Source organism: Gorilla gorilla, chromosome 2 (genome assembly GCF_029281585.2).
Source record: "Gorilla gorilla gorilla isolate KB3781 chromosome 2, NHGRI_mGorGor1-v2.1_pri, whole genome shotgun sequence".
In the NCBI taxonomy this organism is placed as follows: Eukaryota; Metazoa; Chordata; class Mammalia; order Primates; family Hominidae; genus Gorilla; species Gorilla gorilla.
In genome coordinates, this window is record NC_086017.1 from 200,800,881 (window position 1) to 200,819,580 (window position 18,700).

Genomic DNA, 18,700 nt, shown 5'->3' on the forward strand with positions numbered 1-18,700 from the left:
TATGCTCCTCTTTTTCTCTATGAACTTTAAAAAACAAATTTCTTTCTTGAAATGTAGATAAAGCCTGGGTTTGTCCTCTAAGTACTGCATTTGAGAAGCATTGAACAATCACATAAAACTTAAAAGGATTTTTATTCATTTAATCTCATTTATTCTGTTTCTAAAAGGATATTAAAGAAGATCCAGTTCGTAATCTTCAGTAGCAGTTTTCACTGTTTACTCTTCTCTCCTGCCTTCACAAGCTACAATCTATTCATTTTTCCTCTGCCAAACCCTGTCTCAAATTCTTGCCCCCAGCAAGCTCGGCCCACAAGCTTTTCATTTCTTCCGCGCCACCTCTATCTCAGAGCTCTTTGTTTTGTAGGTAGACTAAAGCATCATTGCTAAATTTGTTCATCTGTCTTCTCCCTCCATCATTCTCAGATACAGAAGTCAAAGAACCAGGCCAAGGAGGAAGAATCATTGAAGGGAAGATCAAAGCTTGTGAACACTCCTGATTTTAAATGTTTATCCTGTTAAATATTATTTTTATTATCGTTATTGGCTTAAGTATATTTCATTTACTTGTGAAAAAACTTCTCATACACTGTACATAGAATGTTCTCATTAGACAAGGCCTTAAAGACCATCCTGTCTCCAATAACTTTAGATAGTGCATCTCTTCCATTAAAGAAGACTGAATCCCAGCACTTTGGGAGGCTGAGGCGGGCAGATCACCTGAGGTCAGGAGTTCAAGACCAGCCTGGTCAACATGGAGAAACCCCGTCTCTACGAAAAATACAAAATTAGCCAGGCGTGGTGGCACATGCCTGTAATCCCAGCTACTCAGGAGGCTGAGGCAGGGTAATCACTTGAACCCAGGAGGTGAAGGTTGCAGTGAGCTGAGACTATGCCATTGCACTGCAGCCTGGGCAACAAGAGTGAAACTCCGTCTCAAAAAAAAAAAAAAAAAAGAAGACTGGAGGCTGGCAGGGAGCAGATAGGGAGATAGGGAGAGACTCTGCTACACATTCATTATCCAGCATCTCCTAACAGACTAAGCCATCTCACACTAAGAGACAGCAAACAAAGAGAAGGCTCCCAGCAGCCACACTGCAATCACACTGGAATTACCTTCTGTGCATCACTGGACAGCTGGAGGGGTGAGGCCAGAGGGCCTGTTCGTAAACAAGTCTCTCCCAGTCATGTCCATAAAGGCATTTGCCTGTAGGAGGTGATTGCCTTCCGATGAAGTTGCTATAAGAGGACACTGACGGGGAAGATCTTTGCAGAGATTTAGAGACCTGATCTGCAATTTAGGCAGAGAGTTTTTGGTGCAGTAGGAAGTTTGAAGAAGTCTTTGCAGCAGTAGTTATTGGTTTACAGTGGACCGTCTTTACCAGGAGTCGTGAATAGATTTTCTCAGATGAATTGCCTGTCATCAGCTGAATGTTGAAAGAACTAGGGCTACTTGTGTAACAGAGAGAGGAACAATAGGTTGTGGGCCTTACAATAATAGAATAATAAAGTAGGAAGGATGCTTAGTGATTTTCTAGTATTTTCTAGTAATACAATAACCTTCTATTACACATGGGGAAAATGAAAACTAGAGAGAGAAAGGGATTCCCCTGTAGTTACCTGGCTAGTTAGGGCAGACAGTGAAAAATATATGGATCTTTCTATCAAGTGCTTTTTTTTTTTCTCTGCATTGCCCGTTGTGATTGGAAATATTAACTGGGTGGCAAGACACAACAAGAATCCTTGGGTTGCTCTGCTAAAGCGGGCGGCAGGAAAGTATAATGATCCATCTTGCTTTGGAGGTTCAGCTAGAACTTTGTTTCATAAAGGGACTTCTTCAAACCACCTGGGAGGCTCTCGCTTGTTTCACATGCCCAGACTTACCTCCCTGGGCGTAAGGAGTATCCAGCTGCCCAGGTGATTTCGATTTGCTTATCCTCGCCACTTGAGACTCCTTAAGTCTAGACAGCAATGGTTCTGAACCTCACCAAGCATTAAAATCTCTTGTGGAATTTCTAGACTTTTAAGTAATATTCCAGCTCAGATTTAAGTCTGGGAAATTCTGATTTAATTGAACTGGGGTAGTGCCCAGGCATCTGTATTTTAAGCATCCCAGATATTCTAATGTGTAGCCAGCTTTGAGAAATACAGGGCTAAAGGAAGCCTGAAGGTTTAAGCCTGGAATTAAACAACAGCAAGAAAGTAGAGAAGTAGGAAGGATGGATTGGAGAGATCTTACTGAGGATGAATTAGGTCAGAAGAATGTCATTGCTTAAGAGGAGAGTAGGAAAGGAGAGACAAGAAACTGGTGAGCCTTCCTAGGAGAGTAATGAGGTTCAAACAGGCTCAGGTGGAAGCTCTCTGGGGGCCAGATTAAACAAAGACAGCAGGGCTTGGAAAGAATTCTGTGAAGACGCTGATCTACCCTCTCTAGGCTGAAGTATATGTGGTTTCCTCAGCATAAAGGAATGACAGAGGACAAATAACTCAGCAGGAAGTGTTTGGAATTGGCAGGTAAGGAAAAATAATAAGGGAGCAGGCTTAGAAGGATAAGCGCGTCTTTAGTGTCAGCAATCCTTGGGCTGTAGTTCATCTGATAACAAGGTCAAAAGTCTCCTGTAAAATGCACGATAGAATCTTTGGACCAGAGGGCCTTAGAGCTCAGGGGAATCAACCCCTTCACTTCATAGAGGAGGAACTTGAATCCCAAACAGGGGCAGGGACTTGCCCAAGATCCCAGCCAGTGAACGCATTGGGCCTGTAAGGCAGGGCTCTGAACTCTGTTCACTCCTAGGAGAGTCCGCACAGTGTGATAGTTAAGAACTACTCCAGGCACAGAAAGCTCATGTACCTTCCCCAGAGTTATACACCTAGTAGATGTGGGTGTGTATAAAACACCAACTTTCTCATGTTTTGTTGGGAGGATTAAATATTCGTAAGGCATTTAGAGCAATGCCCAGCATGCAGTATGTGTTATATTAATTATAATTATTACATCATACTATTTTGTTCAAGTATTAAAGTGACATCACAGTGAATAAGACTGAAATCTTGTCTATTTGAGGACAGATATTTAGAGAAAATGCAGACTTATTAAAGTGCTCTGTCTTTAATAAAACTCTAAACATTAGAATTTAGGTGAACACTGAAGCCATGTGTTTTCAAGTGCAGTTTGTTTAAAGTGCAGATTTGTTAAGCCTCAGTCCAGATCATTTGAAGCAGAATCTCTTGGAGGAAGGGACAAGGAACTGGCATTTTCCAAATGTACTCCCAAGTATTTCTGTTGAACTGTAAAGTGTGACACCTACCGCTCCTTACTGGGGAAGTGGAGTAACCTAAGGTAAAGAGTCAAGACCTTTTTTTCCTTCAGTGATATAGTTACTACTGGATTCTCCTTCTCACCATTACAGATATGGAAATTGAAGGTTAGAGAGGTTGCATAGCTCGCCCAAAGTTATTAACCTTGTGAATGACAGACTAGGGACTCTGAAGCCATATCCTTAAGAACCCAGAGTTACCATTCTCCCGGTTACCATGTGAGTTTGAGCATTTTTCTTATCTATTAAATGGGTTCATATTGGTATCTAATTCAAGGGATGTTGTGAAAATTAAACAATGCCTGTCAGGCATATTGCAGATACTTTGCTCATGGAAACAATCAAATGATAGCTATCGATTCTGTTATTGATGTTAGCATTGTTACTTGTCCTTTTCAAATATTTTATTCAACAAACATTTGTTTGACACCCCCTCTGTGCCATATACTGTGCTAATCTGTGAACCCACAAAGGCCAGAAACTAAAATTTGGTTCTTCTCTCCATGAACCAACCAGTCAGGTAGGAACTGTAAATAAAAATCTGTACCATAGACAAAATGTAATTCTGATCAGAGAGGAACAAAATGTGCCCTGATGATTTAGTGAAAACAAAACTTATCTACCAGGTGTCCTTAAGAAATACATTATTCTGGGTAGCTGAGTTTTCTATAATAGTTGATACTTGTTAGATAGCATTTTATGTTTCTTTTTGTATTGGAAGATAGAGATTTCTGAATATAATACATACTTACTTTTTAACCCAAAAATAGTGTGCACCCTCAGGGTTACCATGGGGAACTTTATTTTCTGGGTTGCGTTATCACACCAAAATCCTCAGGGGCTTTTGCAAGTACTTTTTTGTTCTTGTGCCTGGCTTTCATTTTTTTTTTTTTTTTTTGTCTCATTGTTGCAAATATCCACTTCACTCCTCACAGAGGTCATTGCAATATACCAGAAAGAATAAAGACTTAGGAGTTATCCAACCTATATTTTTATACTAACCCTTTCAGGCTGTATGAATTAAGCCATTCATCCATTCAACAAATGTTTATGAATGCCCAGTTGTTATATCAGGAATTCTGTTATGTGTAGGGATGCGAGATATAAATGTATCTTCAAGATTCTATAGTGTTAAAGTTTCCCTAATTGTTCATTACTTTTTTATGGTATGTAATTCATATTATATTTAATTCTTAATAATGATTTATTTTCATAGGTTATTGGGGAACAGGTAGTGTTTGGTTACATAAGTAAGTTTTTTAGAGGTGATTTGTGAGATTCTGCTGCGCTCATCCCCCGAGTAATATACACTGAACCCGATTTGTAGTCTTTTATCCCTCACCCTCTTCCCACCCTTTCCCCGGCTCCCCAAAGTCCACTGTGTCATTCTTATGCCTTTGCATCCTCATGGCTTAGCTCCCACTTATGAGTGAGAACATATGCTGTTTGTTTTTCCATTCCTGGGTTACTTCACTTAGAATGACATTCTCTAATAATTTCTTTGCATCTCTACAGTGGAGCTGGGGCAGTAACTAACAGAGATGTTTTGCAAGAGGGGAAGACAAATACAATTAAATGCACCTGGGATTCAAATCCCCTCCATCTCCTCTGTTCACATTCTGTATTCACAAGCATTATGGTTATGGAACACCTTCGTGCTGAGCACTGTTCCAGGCCTTGGGGGATGCATCCGGGAATGGGGCAATCAGCTCATGTTAAGCTTACATTCTTCAGGCAGTGGGGTGGATGGGGGTACGGGAGAGACTAACAATCAACATGTAAATATATAACACAGTCTCGGATAATTGATATTTAAAAAATATGGGGCAAGGATAAACCAGCGATCGATTTCTTTTTCTCCCTTACTTCTCACCATGATTTGCACAAATGTGTTGCTTAATAAATAAATCCTTATGATTTGTATCAGACTTTACTGCTAGATACTATTTTTTCAAGGTGTTATACCTCATTCTGAAAAAAAAGTCTAAAGGTTGTGATTTATATAAACCACATTTCCTGTCTTTAGTCAATTGTGTATATTTAATTTACTAAAAATGAAATTTACCAGGACAAATAATTAAAACAGACATAGTATATATAATTATTACGTTGAATGTTAAAGAATTAGGTAAACATGGTAATGTGAAGTTTATACACAAGACAGACCCTGTAAAGTCCACTTTCAAATAGGGTTAAAGCATAATCAACAGAAAATTTAAAAAATAAAACATAGGACTTATCGGGACTAGGAATATAAATATGTAAAAATTAATATATAAAAGGAAATTGTTCCTGAATGGCAAGATGACTAATTTTAAAGTTTAAAACTTCTATTTTTATGCCACCAAAACTTAATAATACGTATCCCGTTGTGATAAAGTACATTTTAAAGACTCTGATTTAAGCTATTTTAGTACCAAGAGTTGGAACAAATAAAGTCAGGACAGGTGAAAATATATATTTCCTTCACTTTGAAGGGAACCACACGAGGGAATTTAGCAATATGGGGGCAGATGGTGGGGGAGGAAATCCTGCTTTGGAAAGTGAGTGTGTGAATTCTCAGCTTTCTGCCATGGTTCTTTGTTACTACTGATTCTTCAGTGCAACACATACATAGCCAATACAAATGTAAAATTATTTTGCCGGCCGGGTGTGGTGGCTCACACCTGTAATCCCAGCACTTTGAGAGGCTGAGGTGGGCAGATCATGAGGTCAGGAGTTTGAGATCAACCTGACCAACATGGTGAAACCCCATCTCTACTAAAAAATACAAAAATCAGCTGGGCGTGGTGGCGTGCACCTGTAATCCCAGCTACTTGAGAGGCTGGGGCAGGAGAATTGCTTGAACCCAGGAGCCGGAGGTTGCAGTGAGCTGAGATCATGCCATTGCACTCCAGCCTGGGTGACAGAGTGAGAGTTTATTTTGGGTGGGGCGGGGGGAATATTTTGTCATCATTGCTAGTGAATGTTTGGAATAAAACATGTACAGATTAGGCAAATTTATATTTAAGAAAAATCCATAAACACGTTATCTTGTTCCTCCATATAAATGTCACTTGGTCTTACTCTCTGGGTGGGCCGATCGTCTTATCACTGAGTAGCGGCAGTCCAAAGAATGAGGCTCAACACCTTGGTCTGCTGCTATTGATGGAATATGTGATCTTGACAAGTATTTTAATGTTATTCAGCTGTAGAATGTTGGCAATAATATTCATTCTATGACATCGAACCATATGAACTTGGTAGCATTCCACCATTAACCTACAAAACAGGAAGTTCCTAAGGTTCAATATGATACATAATTCGTCATATGACTATCAAATGGAGTATGTGTGAAAGTGATTTTGTACTGAAGTATTCCAGGTTTGAATCATTATGTAGCAATAGACTATTGAATCATATCTTTGTGATATATCATGCTTTATGAATTGGGTCACCATCCCATATTTAAAGTGCTAAAACATTAATGAGGATGATAAGAAAAATACACGAACAGTTACAATAAAAAAAATCAGGTGTGAACCGAGGATCCTGCCTCATTGGTCCAGGGTCACTTCTTATTTCCAGGTCCACATCTGATTGGTTGTAATTCCCTGGGATGACAAATATTAGCCCAGTGATCTCCCACCTTTATTTTGTACTCCACATATAATGGTCCAAGAGAAAGTTTCTACAACTTCACAAGTATTAACTCAAACTGCAATTTATTTTAAAATCTTTAAAGGTCTTTTATGTACATCAGGGGTTAGCAAACTTTTTCTACACAGGGCCAGAAAATATTTTTGACTTTGCAGGTCACATGGTTGCTATTGCAACTCCTCAACTCTGCTGTTGTAGCTCAAAAGCAGCCATATACCAACACCTAAATCAATATGGCAGTGTCCTTAAAGACTTTACCTAGAAAAACAGGTGGTGGGATAGATTTTGCCTGTGAGTAGTAGTTTGTCAACACCTAATCCAGATGAAAGATTATGGTGCAGATTCTTTACTAAGCTTTCAGCTATGGGACTTGGATTAGGAAAGTGGATTAAGGTCTATAAAATCTTTGAAAATCAAACCCAATCACTTACATGTATGTCAGTATGTATACTTCATTTTTACTTTTTTTTGTTTATTGTATAAGATTGTTCAGAACTGTCATCAGATTCCCATAATAGATTCTATAATTGAGAAAAGGTTGAAGGCCACTGCAATTGGATTATTTTCTGCATGAATCAGACCAGTATCTGGAAGTTTTAGGGCAGTAAAGCTTTCCTGAATTTTTAAATCACTCATTCAGCAATCTGAGTTGTCTGACAAAGAGTGAGCAGCCTTATGTGGTACAGATACTCGGCTGAGGTTGCAAGATCACTGTTAATAAGTTAAGAGTTTGGACTAGATGACTTAAGGTACTTCCAACCATTAGACCTTATAATTTTTTCCAAGAAGGTCTACTTTTTCTTTTTCCATATTTTCTTTTCTTTTTTGTCTAAATTCAATTGATCACATTCTTTAAACCTAAGAAACCTCCTCTACAGGTTTCTATTTCCCCATAGTCCTTCCTGAGCTCCATTTTCATGTATCTGGGTCGTGGATGTTACATGCATTTTTCTTCAAGTGTTCACAGTTGTGTAAAACCCTAGTGTATTCCAAACCTGATGTCATGGTGATTACACTTATTCAAATGTCTCCTAAATTCTAATTTGGGGGCAGTTTGTCAAAAAGTACCCTGTTTGTAAGCATGCATGTTACTGTGTTTGCATGCTATAATGCTAAAATGACATTTTAAACAAGATACTCAAGTATTCCTTATCTTTGTCTTCTACCAAATGCCAGATTCTAGACTGAAATGGCTCAGAATATTAACTGATGAATTTAGTATCATAGAGTGAAGTTTGATAACATGTTTTATGTTTGTGGAGTTAGTACAGTTTGCAAAAGTGTTGACTGTACACTTTATGTCTGAAGAGCTTTGCATAAGGATCCAGGATGGCTAGGCTCCAGAACTAGATACTTGTGGACTTCCTGTGGGATATGAGTAAAATCCCTATGAGTTTCGTTTATAAAAAGAAAGGAGTAGAGATGATGAGAAATAAAGCCCTTTCTAGTTTTTCCCTTCTACAGATCTGTCCAAAAAATAAAAAACAAGGAAAATAATGTTTTTTGAGTGTCAGTGTCTTATTAGTTGAGGCAACAGACATACATGCACAAAATGGAAACACCATTTCAGTGTGGGCAAATTTGTGGGTAAATTATGATAGAATGAACTAAGGACAAGAATACTTAAAGCATGCCAAATTGAGGGTGTGAACCCAAACAAGATATATAAATATTGTATCTTTTCTAGGTGAGCTCAGTGTTGGCAAATGTGAAGAATATGACTTGGGGGAAGATGGTGGGGTGGATTATGTAAAAGGTCAATTTGTAAGGGCTCAAGGATGAAAACAACCTGTAGGATACAGCTGATGTATTAGTTTGCTTTCATGCTGCTATGAAGAGATACCTGAGACTGGGTAATTTATAAAGACAAGAGATTTAATACACTCACAGTTATGCATGGCTGGGGGAGGCCTCAGGAAACTTACAAAATGGCAGAAGACACCTCTTCACAGGGTGGCAGAAGAGAGAATGAGTGGAAGCAGGGAAATGCCAGATACTTATAAAACCATCAGATCTCATGAGACTCACGCATTTTCAGGAGAACAGCACAGGTGGCGGAGAACCTCCCCCATGATCCAGTTACTTCCTCCTGGTCCTGCCCTTGACACATGGGGATTATTACAATTCCAGGTGAGATTTGGGTGGGGATACAGAGCCAAACCGTATCAGCTGGCTAAACAATTTGTAAGGAGGGTTTGCTCAAAAGAATGAGAGACAAAGGTGATTAGATTTTTGTCAAGGATGCAGGGTTAATGACTGTAAATTCTCTGTCACAAAAGGAGTAACCTAATGAAAATTCTGCTTGAGAAGGCTGATCATTACATAGTCCTTTAAGTTAGAAAATGCTGACTAATGAAAAAGGCAAGAGGTTTAGTGGGATGGGGAGCATGAGGGAAGGGGATTGTATTCAGAGAAATCATTACCTTTAAGGAAGAAATTGTTTAGGATAAAGAATGGGCCACAAAACATAAGACGTTAGAGAATTTGGTGATTGAGAGAGAAAAAGGACACTCCCTCAGAATTAATGACTGCCAAGTTTGGGCTAAATATATAGAACTTTAATGGGAGAAATTTGCGGTTGGACTGCACAGTAGAAGGTCATGGAAGAAGCAAGCCGTGAAGCTGTGGGCAATCAGATCTTAAGACAGGTCATGGTCAGTCAGGAGAGAAAAGATTTCTGAAGATGAAGTCAGTAACTAGGAGAAATGAGTGTTGAAATATGCAAAATAGAGTTTTTTAAGAATATTGGTTCAGTAATATATAAAAATAAATTCCTTGATAAGAATTTTTGTTCAAATTGTGGCAAATTGAGATATTAAGGCATACAATATGCTCTAGATGAATTTTCTTTTTTGAAGTTGTGTTTTCTGAGAGTTAAGCTGGCATGGATTTGAGTTGGGATGAGTAGAGAGATAAGGAACTTCATATTTTTCCATATGAGGTTGAAAAGGAAAGATTTCCATCTAAGGAAAAAAAGATGCTAATGGGCTTAATTTAGAGTTTGCAAGTGAGTTTTGGAGGCAAATTTATCTCAAGTTTATGAATAAACTTAGCCCTCCAGGGTCCTTGGGCACTGTTAGGTACAATAAAAAGGCAATACACTAAAAGGCATCAAGGTGTTCTTTGGCATCCCCAAAACTGTGTATGATGATTAATGATGGAATAGTTATAATAATGGCAGGGTAAATTCTAAGTATTGGAATGTTTTCTGAACTAAAAATGTAAAAGGAATTGTGTGGTCAGGAATGCTTCTGAAGCTAACCCAAAGACTCATTTTGCAAAAGATCTAGGGAGGTTGATAATGAAGGCTTAAGCAATAATTGGATGGATTGATGAATTGGATGGATGGATAGGTGGAAGAAGTCATGTTTAGAGTTTTGAATCACTTTTATCTAAGGGTTGGGGATACTTCCAGAGTCTTTGAGGGGTCAAGTTTCCTTGAGCAATAGTAATCCTAACTGTCTTTTCTTATATTACCTTTGAGAGTCAGTTCCTTCTGGCAACATTGAGAATCTGCAGAAGGGCAAGCATTCTGTAAATATCATTCACCTATCATTACCCGTTTTCTTATGCCAATTTTCTGGTCATATTGTGGAAAAAGGATGACTATTTTGATGAGGCAGAATTAGTAAAACATTTAGTTATTTCACAGAAAAAAGAAATATTCCTCTTAACTATGAAAACTTCATATTGCCCAAGTTTTGTAGTGAATGAAAATTAGAAGCCATATATGTGATTTAGCAAAGCACGAGTTTGAAACAATATAAATTTAAATCTCAGATTTATTACCAACGCCTGAGTAACAACTTCCCTATCCTTGCTGAACGTAAAGATCATCATGTATAAATGCTGACATTTTGTGAGGTCCTCAAAGGTTTATAGCTATTTGTGATCCCATCCTCCCAATGAGGATATCCCAGTTTGATCACAGTTGGTGAGCAGGAGGTCCCTCCAGGCCTGCTCTATTGGAGATTTCTCCTGCAACATTCTCTCTTACAACTGCTGACACCCTGTCAAGGAGGCCTTTGAGCCAGGAGATCTAGTAGCATCAATGAGCTTCTGGTCTGCATCACTACTAAGTGCTATTTTATTTTGTTAAATGAGTTTATATTGATGTTTCTATACCATCAAGTCTATTTGTAGTTTTACAGCTTTAAGTTTGGATGCTCCAATGGGGAGTAAGTGTGGAAACTGTTAAAAGAAGTCAAGGGTTAGACAATTCATGACAAGAATTTGTTTCTGATGCACAATTTTTTTCTTATTGGACTATAGATAAAGACTTAGCACCAGGCGCTCTGGCTCACGCCTGTAATCCCAGCACTCTGGGAAGCTGAGGCAGGTGGATCACCTGAGGTCAGGAGTTTGAGACCAGCCTGGCCAACATGGTGAAACCCCATCTCTACGAAAAATACAAAAATTAGCCGAGCACAGTGGTGCATGCCTGTAATCCCAGCTGCTCAGGAGGCTGAGGCAGGAGAATCGCTTGAACCCAGGAGGCAGAGGTTGCAGTGAACCAAGATGGTGCCACAGCACTCCAGCCTGAGCAAGAGAGCAAGACTTCATCTCAAAAAAAAGAAAAAAAAAGAACACTTAGGTTTTCATGAAATATATCTGGTGTGAACCAGTGAACCAGTTCTTCTTAGATTTCAGCTTTTCTGTCTGTTAAATTAGAAAAACTAAGCTAGACGACCTCTCAGGTCTATTATTTCTAAAACCCATCTATGCAACTAAGGTTGTTTGGAATCTGAAATTTTAGAGATGTGGAGATTTTCAAGCACACTGACAGAAAATAAAGGTGCAACAGACTAAAATGACAACATTTAGGGAAGAACAGGCAAAGGAAGAGGGAGTGCAGACCATTGGCAGAAACCTCTTGATGTTTTCAGTTCACTTCTGTAAAGTTCTTTCTTCCTGAATTAATGCAGAGTGTAAGACAGTTAATCCAAGAAAAACAACTTGAAAAAAAAAATTGACTTCGGGCTTTCTATCTTCAGGTGTGACTGACTTGACAAAAACCTTTGAACAGAATGATTGTTCTATGAGTAAATTGATACTGAGAGTCACCCAAAGGTAAAGACTTGGAAGATAGGTAGGATTTGCTTCACTCTTCCTGCCCTATGGCACCAGCTAATCTTTTTCCTCCTTTTCTCTCAATAATGTTTCAACATATTTATCTATAAAATGGAAATTAATACTGAGCATGAAAAGAAAAGGCCATGAAAATCCCCTAACATAGACCATTAATTTTTCTTTCCTTTTTGTTTTTAAGAAACAGACACTTTCTTTAACTGGACTCTTGTTCAGAACCCTAATATACCTTAGACAAGAAAAAGCTGAACTTCATGGTGTTAAGGAGGTGTGTATCAAGTCCCACCGACACTGGCTGTTTCTTTACCTCTGGTGAACACACTGAGTCACCAGGAAACTGAGGATATCTGGAAACACAAGCTGAAAATGACTGATCTATTCCAACTCCCCTCCACCACCCCTGTCTTTTGTAATAAAGCCCCCTTGAAGCCCTGAGAGGAGTAAAGTTGCCTCATTTAATGTAGCCAGTCTAAGACAAAAGTGATCTAGAAGAAAATGAGTGGTGATGAGGGTATCGTTTTGACCCAAGGTTACAGATGGAAGGGAGGGATAGGTTTCAAATAATTACTTTATTTTTATGCGACACTTTAAAAGCTCAAACAGACCATTCAAACACACTATCTAATCAGTTTAATTCAGCAAGTATGTCCTGGATGCAAACGATGTAGCGCGTTTTGTGGTAGAACCAATGCATTGACTACCAGGCGCTGTATAAAAATTATGTTGCACATTTAAAGAAAGCCTCTCAACCACCTTCTGAGGGAAGCATAGTTGAAGAAACTAAGGTTCAAAGGCATTGAGTAACTTGGCCATGGCCTCAAAGCATGTCATTAGCAGAACTGAGATTGAACCTAGGTCAGCCCCATTCCAAAACTTGCAATTCTTCAACTCTATCCTCAAGGAGCTATAAAACCACAAGAAATACAGAGTTGAGAGAGAGATGTTTCACCCACAAATTACCTAAAATCCTCCGCAGCAGGTTAATTGTTGAACAAGCAAAGTAGGACAAAGTAGCATTGATGAGATGAAATAAAAGAACAAAATTCAAAGGAGAAAAATTATACTTAAATTAGGAACTAGGAAGTACTAAGTAAGGAAGAGAGCACTGAGGGTTGGGTAGGCATGGGAAAGGCAGTGGGGTGGAGATCCTGGTCTCCATGCTGTCACGTGCAAGGAAGCTGAAGTTTGAGGAGTCTGGAGGCTTATCCAAGTTTTCACAGCTGATTATGGTGACATTAGAAATACAGGGAAATGACTTTTAGGAGTCAGAACCTAGGGATAAAAGCGAAACAAAAAAAAATAACAAAATAATTACAGACAGGAACCAGAACTTACTATGTGGAAATAAGGGAAATAATAGAAATAGATGATGAGTATGGAACCAGTGCTGTTTTTCTCTCTTCTGCCTTAGCGATGATGTCTTCCTTCTATGTAACACTCTTTTCTGAATCTGCCTTGGTCTTTATTATTGAAGATGTTGGTCACATTATCTATCAGTCTCTTTAGAAACTAAATCTACATTTCTGCCAACTTAAAAACTCATACTTTTTCGAATCTCACACACTAATATCATTATTGTTGAGAGCCTATTCGTGTGGTGATGTTTACCTTCTAGTGCTCACCTGGCTTTCGAGCTATCAGGCATCCCGTTTGGATCTTTGGATGTTGGGGATGTCCTTATGGGTCCGTGTATATGACCACTCATATGGGAGTTTATCTGCATTTTGGTTTTGGAATAATTCATGCCTTTGTTCATTTCTGGTTTTGACATTTGCTATGATTGCATTTACTTTTATTTTTTCCTATACTTCAGTTTTATCTGAAGACAAATTTTAGTGTAAATCAAACATATTCAAAAGTGTCATCTTGAGAGTATTTATAAATTTCACTTCAACGTTAAATCTATTAACTTTTACTTCTTCTCTACTCACTATTTGGCAGTAAATAAACCAAGTCAGCCACAATCTCAAAAGAGAAGTGAAGAAAATTAATATACCCTTTTAATTTAAAGATACAGGATTATCAGATGGTCTTCTAATTATAGGGACCTCCTTAATTCTCATACCCCACTCTCCCATTTCTACCAATTTAACTTTGTTAATTCCTTCCCTATATAACTCTGTTTTGACCTCATAGAGACATAGTTTTCTTCCTTCCTTTCTTTCTTTCTTTCTTTCTTTCTTTCTTTCTTTCTTTCTTTCTTTCTTTCTTTCTTTCTTTCTTTTTCTTTCTCTCTCTTTTTCTTTCTTTTCTTTCTTTCTCTCTTTCTTTCTCTTTCTTTCTCTCTCTCTCTTTCTCTCTTTCCCTCCCTCCCTCCCTTCCTTCTTTTTTTTTTTTTTTTTTTTTTGAGACAGAATTTCACTCTTGTCGCCCAGGCTGGCATGCAGTGGCGCAATCTTGGCACACTGCCACCTCTGCCTCTTGGGTTCAAGCGATTCTCCTGCCTCAGCCTCTCGAGTAGCTGGGATTACAGGCACCCACCACCAAGCCCAGATAATTTTTGTATTTTTGGAAGAGACAGGGTTTCCTTGCCCTGGACCCTCTTCCTGCCCTCTCCAGTCTGAATCCAAAGCTAGTCTTCACAATTCCCTTAATTCTCTGATGTAACCTGTTCAGTGAAACAACAGTAGTATTGTTTTTATCTATTTTGTTTGTTCCCTTCCCCAGTGGTATAAGCTGGAGATAATCACTTAACTGTGTAGGTTGGGAGATGACAAATTCATGTTTTCTAAACTGATTCACATTTCTAAACCCTCACCTTTTTTTCCCAAATAGTCACTTAATGTCTGACCCCCTCAATTTTCAGCAGATGGCCTTGTCTTCCTCCTGCTTCATCAAGAAAATCGAAGTCATCAGCCTTGACTTCTATTTATCTTCTATGAAAACCTTTATATCTGTACTTAATTTTGCCATCTACTTCATCCTTGAGTGAGGGATTAAGGGGTTTTAGTTCAAGACAGTCCTCTCTACCTATGCCTTGACCTTTTCCAACCTGCCTATTCCAGGATTTCTTATCATGCCATTCCCTTTCTTTCCAGGATCTTGAAATTTTCTCTCTCCACACTAGCTCCTTCCTCTTTAGGCATAATTCAGGTTCTTCTAATCCAATTGTATCCAAAAAACATTTCTTTTGCACACCCCCATTTACTCCTCAAAACACTAAAATATTTTGAGGGTGTCATTAATCTACGGAAGGTTCTAATGTCAAGGTTGCCAATGACCTCCTTATGTCAAATCTAGTAGGTATTTTTGAGGTCTTATCTTCCTAGATCCCATTGCCATTGAGTACTGTTGATTACTTTTCATTTTGTTTTTACCTTGGCTTCTAAAATACCATCAACTTCTCAGGGTCTGTTAGTTCTCACGTTTTCTAAGCGGGGCCCCACGTGCCTTTTCTCATTGCACCTATTCTGCACAGGTCATTTTATCCATTTTTCCCCTATGAGGAAGATTTCTGTTTCTAAACTTTTGGTCTATTTTTCTTCCTAGAGTTTAAGGCTTATTTAAGTTGGTTTCACTTTTTTCATATCCCTAGGTACTTAAAACTCAACATGCTAAAATGCAGTTTATCATCTCTCTTTCTTCAAGCCAGATCCTCCAACTATACTTACTGATGTAGTTAGTGGAATCATCAACCACACGGTTCAGTCAAGCTGGAAACTTAAAGTCATCTTTCACTCTTCATTCTCCCTTCATTAATAACACAACCAATATCTGATTTAGCCTTTTTACTAATAATTGACTTTGTCCCTATCATCTCCATTCCCATTGATTTTGCCCTTTTGTTGTCTTACCTGAACTGACGCAGGAACATTCTAAATAGCCACTTTACCCATAAACTGACATGCTCTGAATTCTTCCATCACACAACTTCCAGATTTACCAATATAAAACATAGTCTGACTGTGTGTGTCTCATGAATACTGACTGTGGTGATAGATACACTACTCCACACATGTGATAAAATTGTATAAAATGAAATACACACATATATATATACTCACATTCGAAAAAGTACAATAGAACTGAGGACTTATGGGTCAGGTCACTGGATTTTATCAATGTCACTATCCCAGTTTTGATATTATATGGTAGTTTTACAAGATGTTGCTATCGAGGGAACTGGGTAAAGGGTACATGGGATCTCTCTGTATTATTCATTACAACTGCATGTAAATCTACAATTTCCTCAATTTAAAATTTATTTAAAATATTTTGAGATATATATTATTTAAAATATACATATCATTTATGAATATTTTAAATGATATATATTTATATCATTTAAATATATAAATATATCTATATTATTTAATATATTTTGATATATGTAAATATACACACACACTCTCTCTCTGTCTCTCTCACCACAAGTACAGACATAGGCTTTTTAAAAACATAGCATATAAGTTTCTTCTTACCTCTCTGGCTTAATCTCCCAGCATTCTCTGCCCCAAATTTTTCAAAATATTAACACAGAGTTGCTTGTGATTTTCTCACACATACCAGGCTATTTTCCATTATAGTGTTTTGTTTATGCTGTTGTCATAGAGTGTCCACTGTGTACCATTAGCTCCTACCTGACCTTCCTAATTTTCATCAGTAAAGGCTCTTTCCTTGATTCTTCAAATAAAATTACATTGTTCATCTTTGTGTTTTCGTAGTGCTGTCTATACTGCTAACACATTTACTGTAGGTTTGTTTTCCTGTCTTTCCTTCTATACCATCAATTCCTAGAAGACGAGACTTTTTATTTCCAGTTTCCATTATGCTTCCTGGCAAATAAGTCCTCTATGCATGTTTAACTTGAGCAAATGAATGTGCTATTGCAGGTAGCTTGGAAATCAGCATTCGTAAATCTAATACTATTACCTTCTACTGTATTACTAGACCAGAACACATATTTGAAATTTTAAGAAGATGATTGACTATCCTAATACAGTATTTTTCTAATTCTTTGTAACAGGAACAGTAACACTTAAGAACTTAACTAATTTTATCCTGGGATAAAATTAGTCTACTGATTATCACAACAAATCACATATTAAGATGATCTGCCCGGATAATATTTAGATTTGGAGAACGCATCATCTGAGAAAGCTGATGTTTTCCTCCAAATATATAGGAATAAATGTTTGGAAAAAATAAGTAAAGCAAACTTCAGGGCTCAGCAGCAAAATGAAGCAAACAGAAATAGGATTCATTTGCAAAGTGTTCAGATGTTTGCTTATTATTAAGTCTAACATACAATTCTACACTTTAATTAAGAACCACCCACACATCAAGGTAAGCAACTGGCAATAAAAAATTAAAAAATATTAGGTCCACAGGTTTGAGTTTATTGTCCCTGAGTGTGATTCTAAGATTGCGGTTATGGGAGGGATGACTAATCTGAGGAAAAAATTTAAATTTTCTGAGTTCATTTCTGTTTCCTGGTTCTATTTCTTACATGCTGGTGGCAGAATGGGCAGATAATCAGTTGAGACTATTATAAAATGGGTTTAATGATAGGTCAGGCGTGCTATCAAATTTAATGAGGAAATGTTTATTTTCTTTTCAAAATCTACAGAACACAGATGTCGGATAGCGGAGGTATACAGCATAATAATATTATTAGTTAGGAAAGGAGAGCTTTGATAGAAGACAAGATTGTCTAGCATTGGAGGTCTGCCTCATTTTATGGCAAAATTGGATTCATTACACTACCTGAAGAAATGCCAGTTGTGCAACTTGTAACATGTGCTACATATATACCTGCATGGTTTTATAGATTCACTTGACGTTTTCATGATAGAGTATGCTTTAATTTAAATATTCAGTGTCATAAATACAGAAAGTATAATACTAGTTTCATTTTTGTCCTTTTAAGTTTCGTAGAAACCCCAGCTCATTTCTCTTGGAAAGAAAGTTATTACCGATCCACCATGTCCCAGAGCACACAGACAAATGAATTCCTCAGTCCAGAGGTTTTCCAGCATATCTGGGATTTTCTGGAACAGTAAGTATAAAACAAGCAAGAAGTGTTTTGCTCGAGCTGAATAGGTAAATGCGGGTGGTCAAAATATTGCTTACTAGGGCATGTTTTTTCTAGAATCAGTAGAAGTTATTTAGGAAAAGTTAATGACTCCAATGCCGTCTCTTTGTTCAAAATTCAGTGGTGATTTTTTCCATTTCTAACACCAGAAGATCCTTGCTAATCCAAGGTGATGTAATTTTGGAGGGCCTAAAGCCTCCTACACCAAATTCACTTCCCCAATGTTTCTCTGATACTCAGAATCCATTCCTTTGGCTTGAAGATTTATCTACTTTTATAATGCAGGTACTCACTGAGAAGATAAAACACTAAATTTTATTGTTTATTTATACCTTGCTGTGAAACATATTATTATTTCTTTATTAAAACAGGTTTGGATAAGTGAGTAAATTAAGAAAAGGTGAAAAGAGAATTTCAGCACACTGGAGACCCTTAGGAATCGAGTATAAAATGCTCTATCACAGATACATCCGTTGTTTCCTGCATCCTACCCAGTAATTATCTGAGGAGGGCAGAGGTCATGATACTCATTTAACAAGTGGGGATTGGATTTGAACTGCTTGAAATTACACATTTGATAAGTGATCGAGCCAGGACTCAAACCTAGAGTTTCTAACTCCAAGAA

At 37.8% G+C, this 18,700-nt stretch overlaps 1 protein-coding gene across 4 annotated transcripts in view; it reads left to right on the plus strand.

The window, feature by feature from the left end:
* TP63 (tumor protein p63) overlaps positions 1–18,700 on the plus strand; it is a 266,584-nt gene that overhangs the window by 88,925 nt on the left and 158,959 nt on the right. For all 4 annotated transcript variants that reach the window (XM_063704457.1, XM_004038198.5, XM_019024803.4 and 1 more), the window contains exon 2: positions 17,911–18,039. In XM_063704457.1, the coding sequence (XP_063560527.1) occupies positions 17,911–18,039 (129 nt within the window). The remainder of the gene's footprint in view (positions 1–17,910; positions 18,040–18,700) is intronic.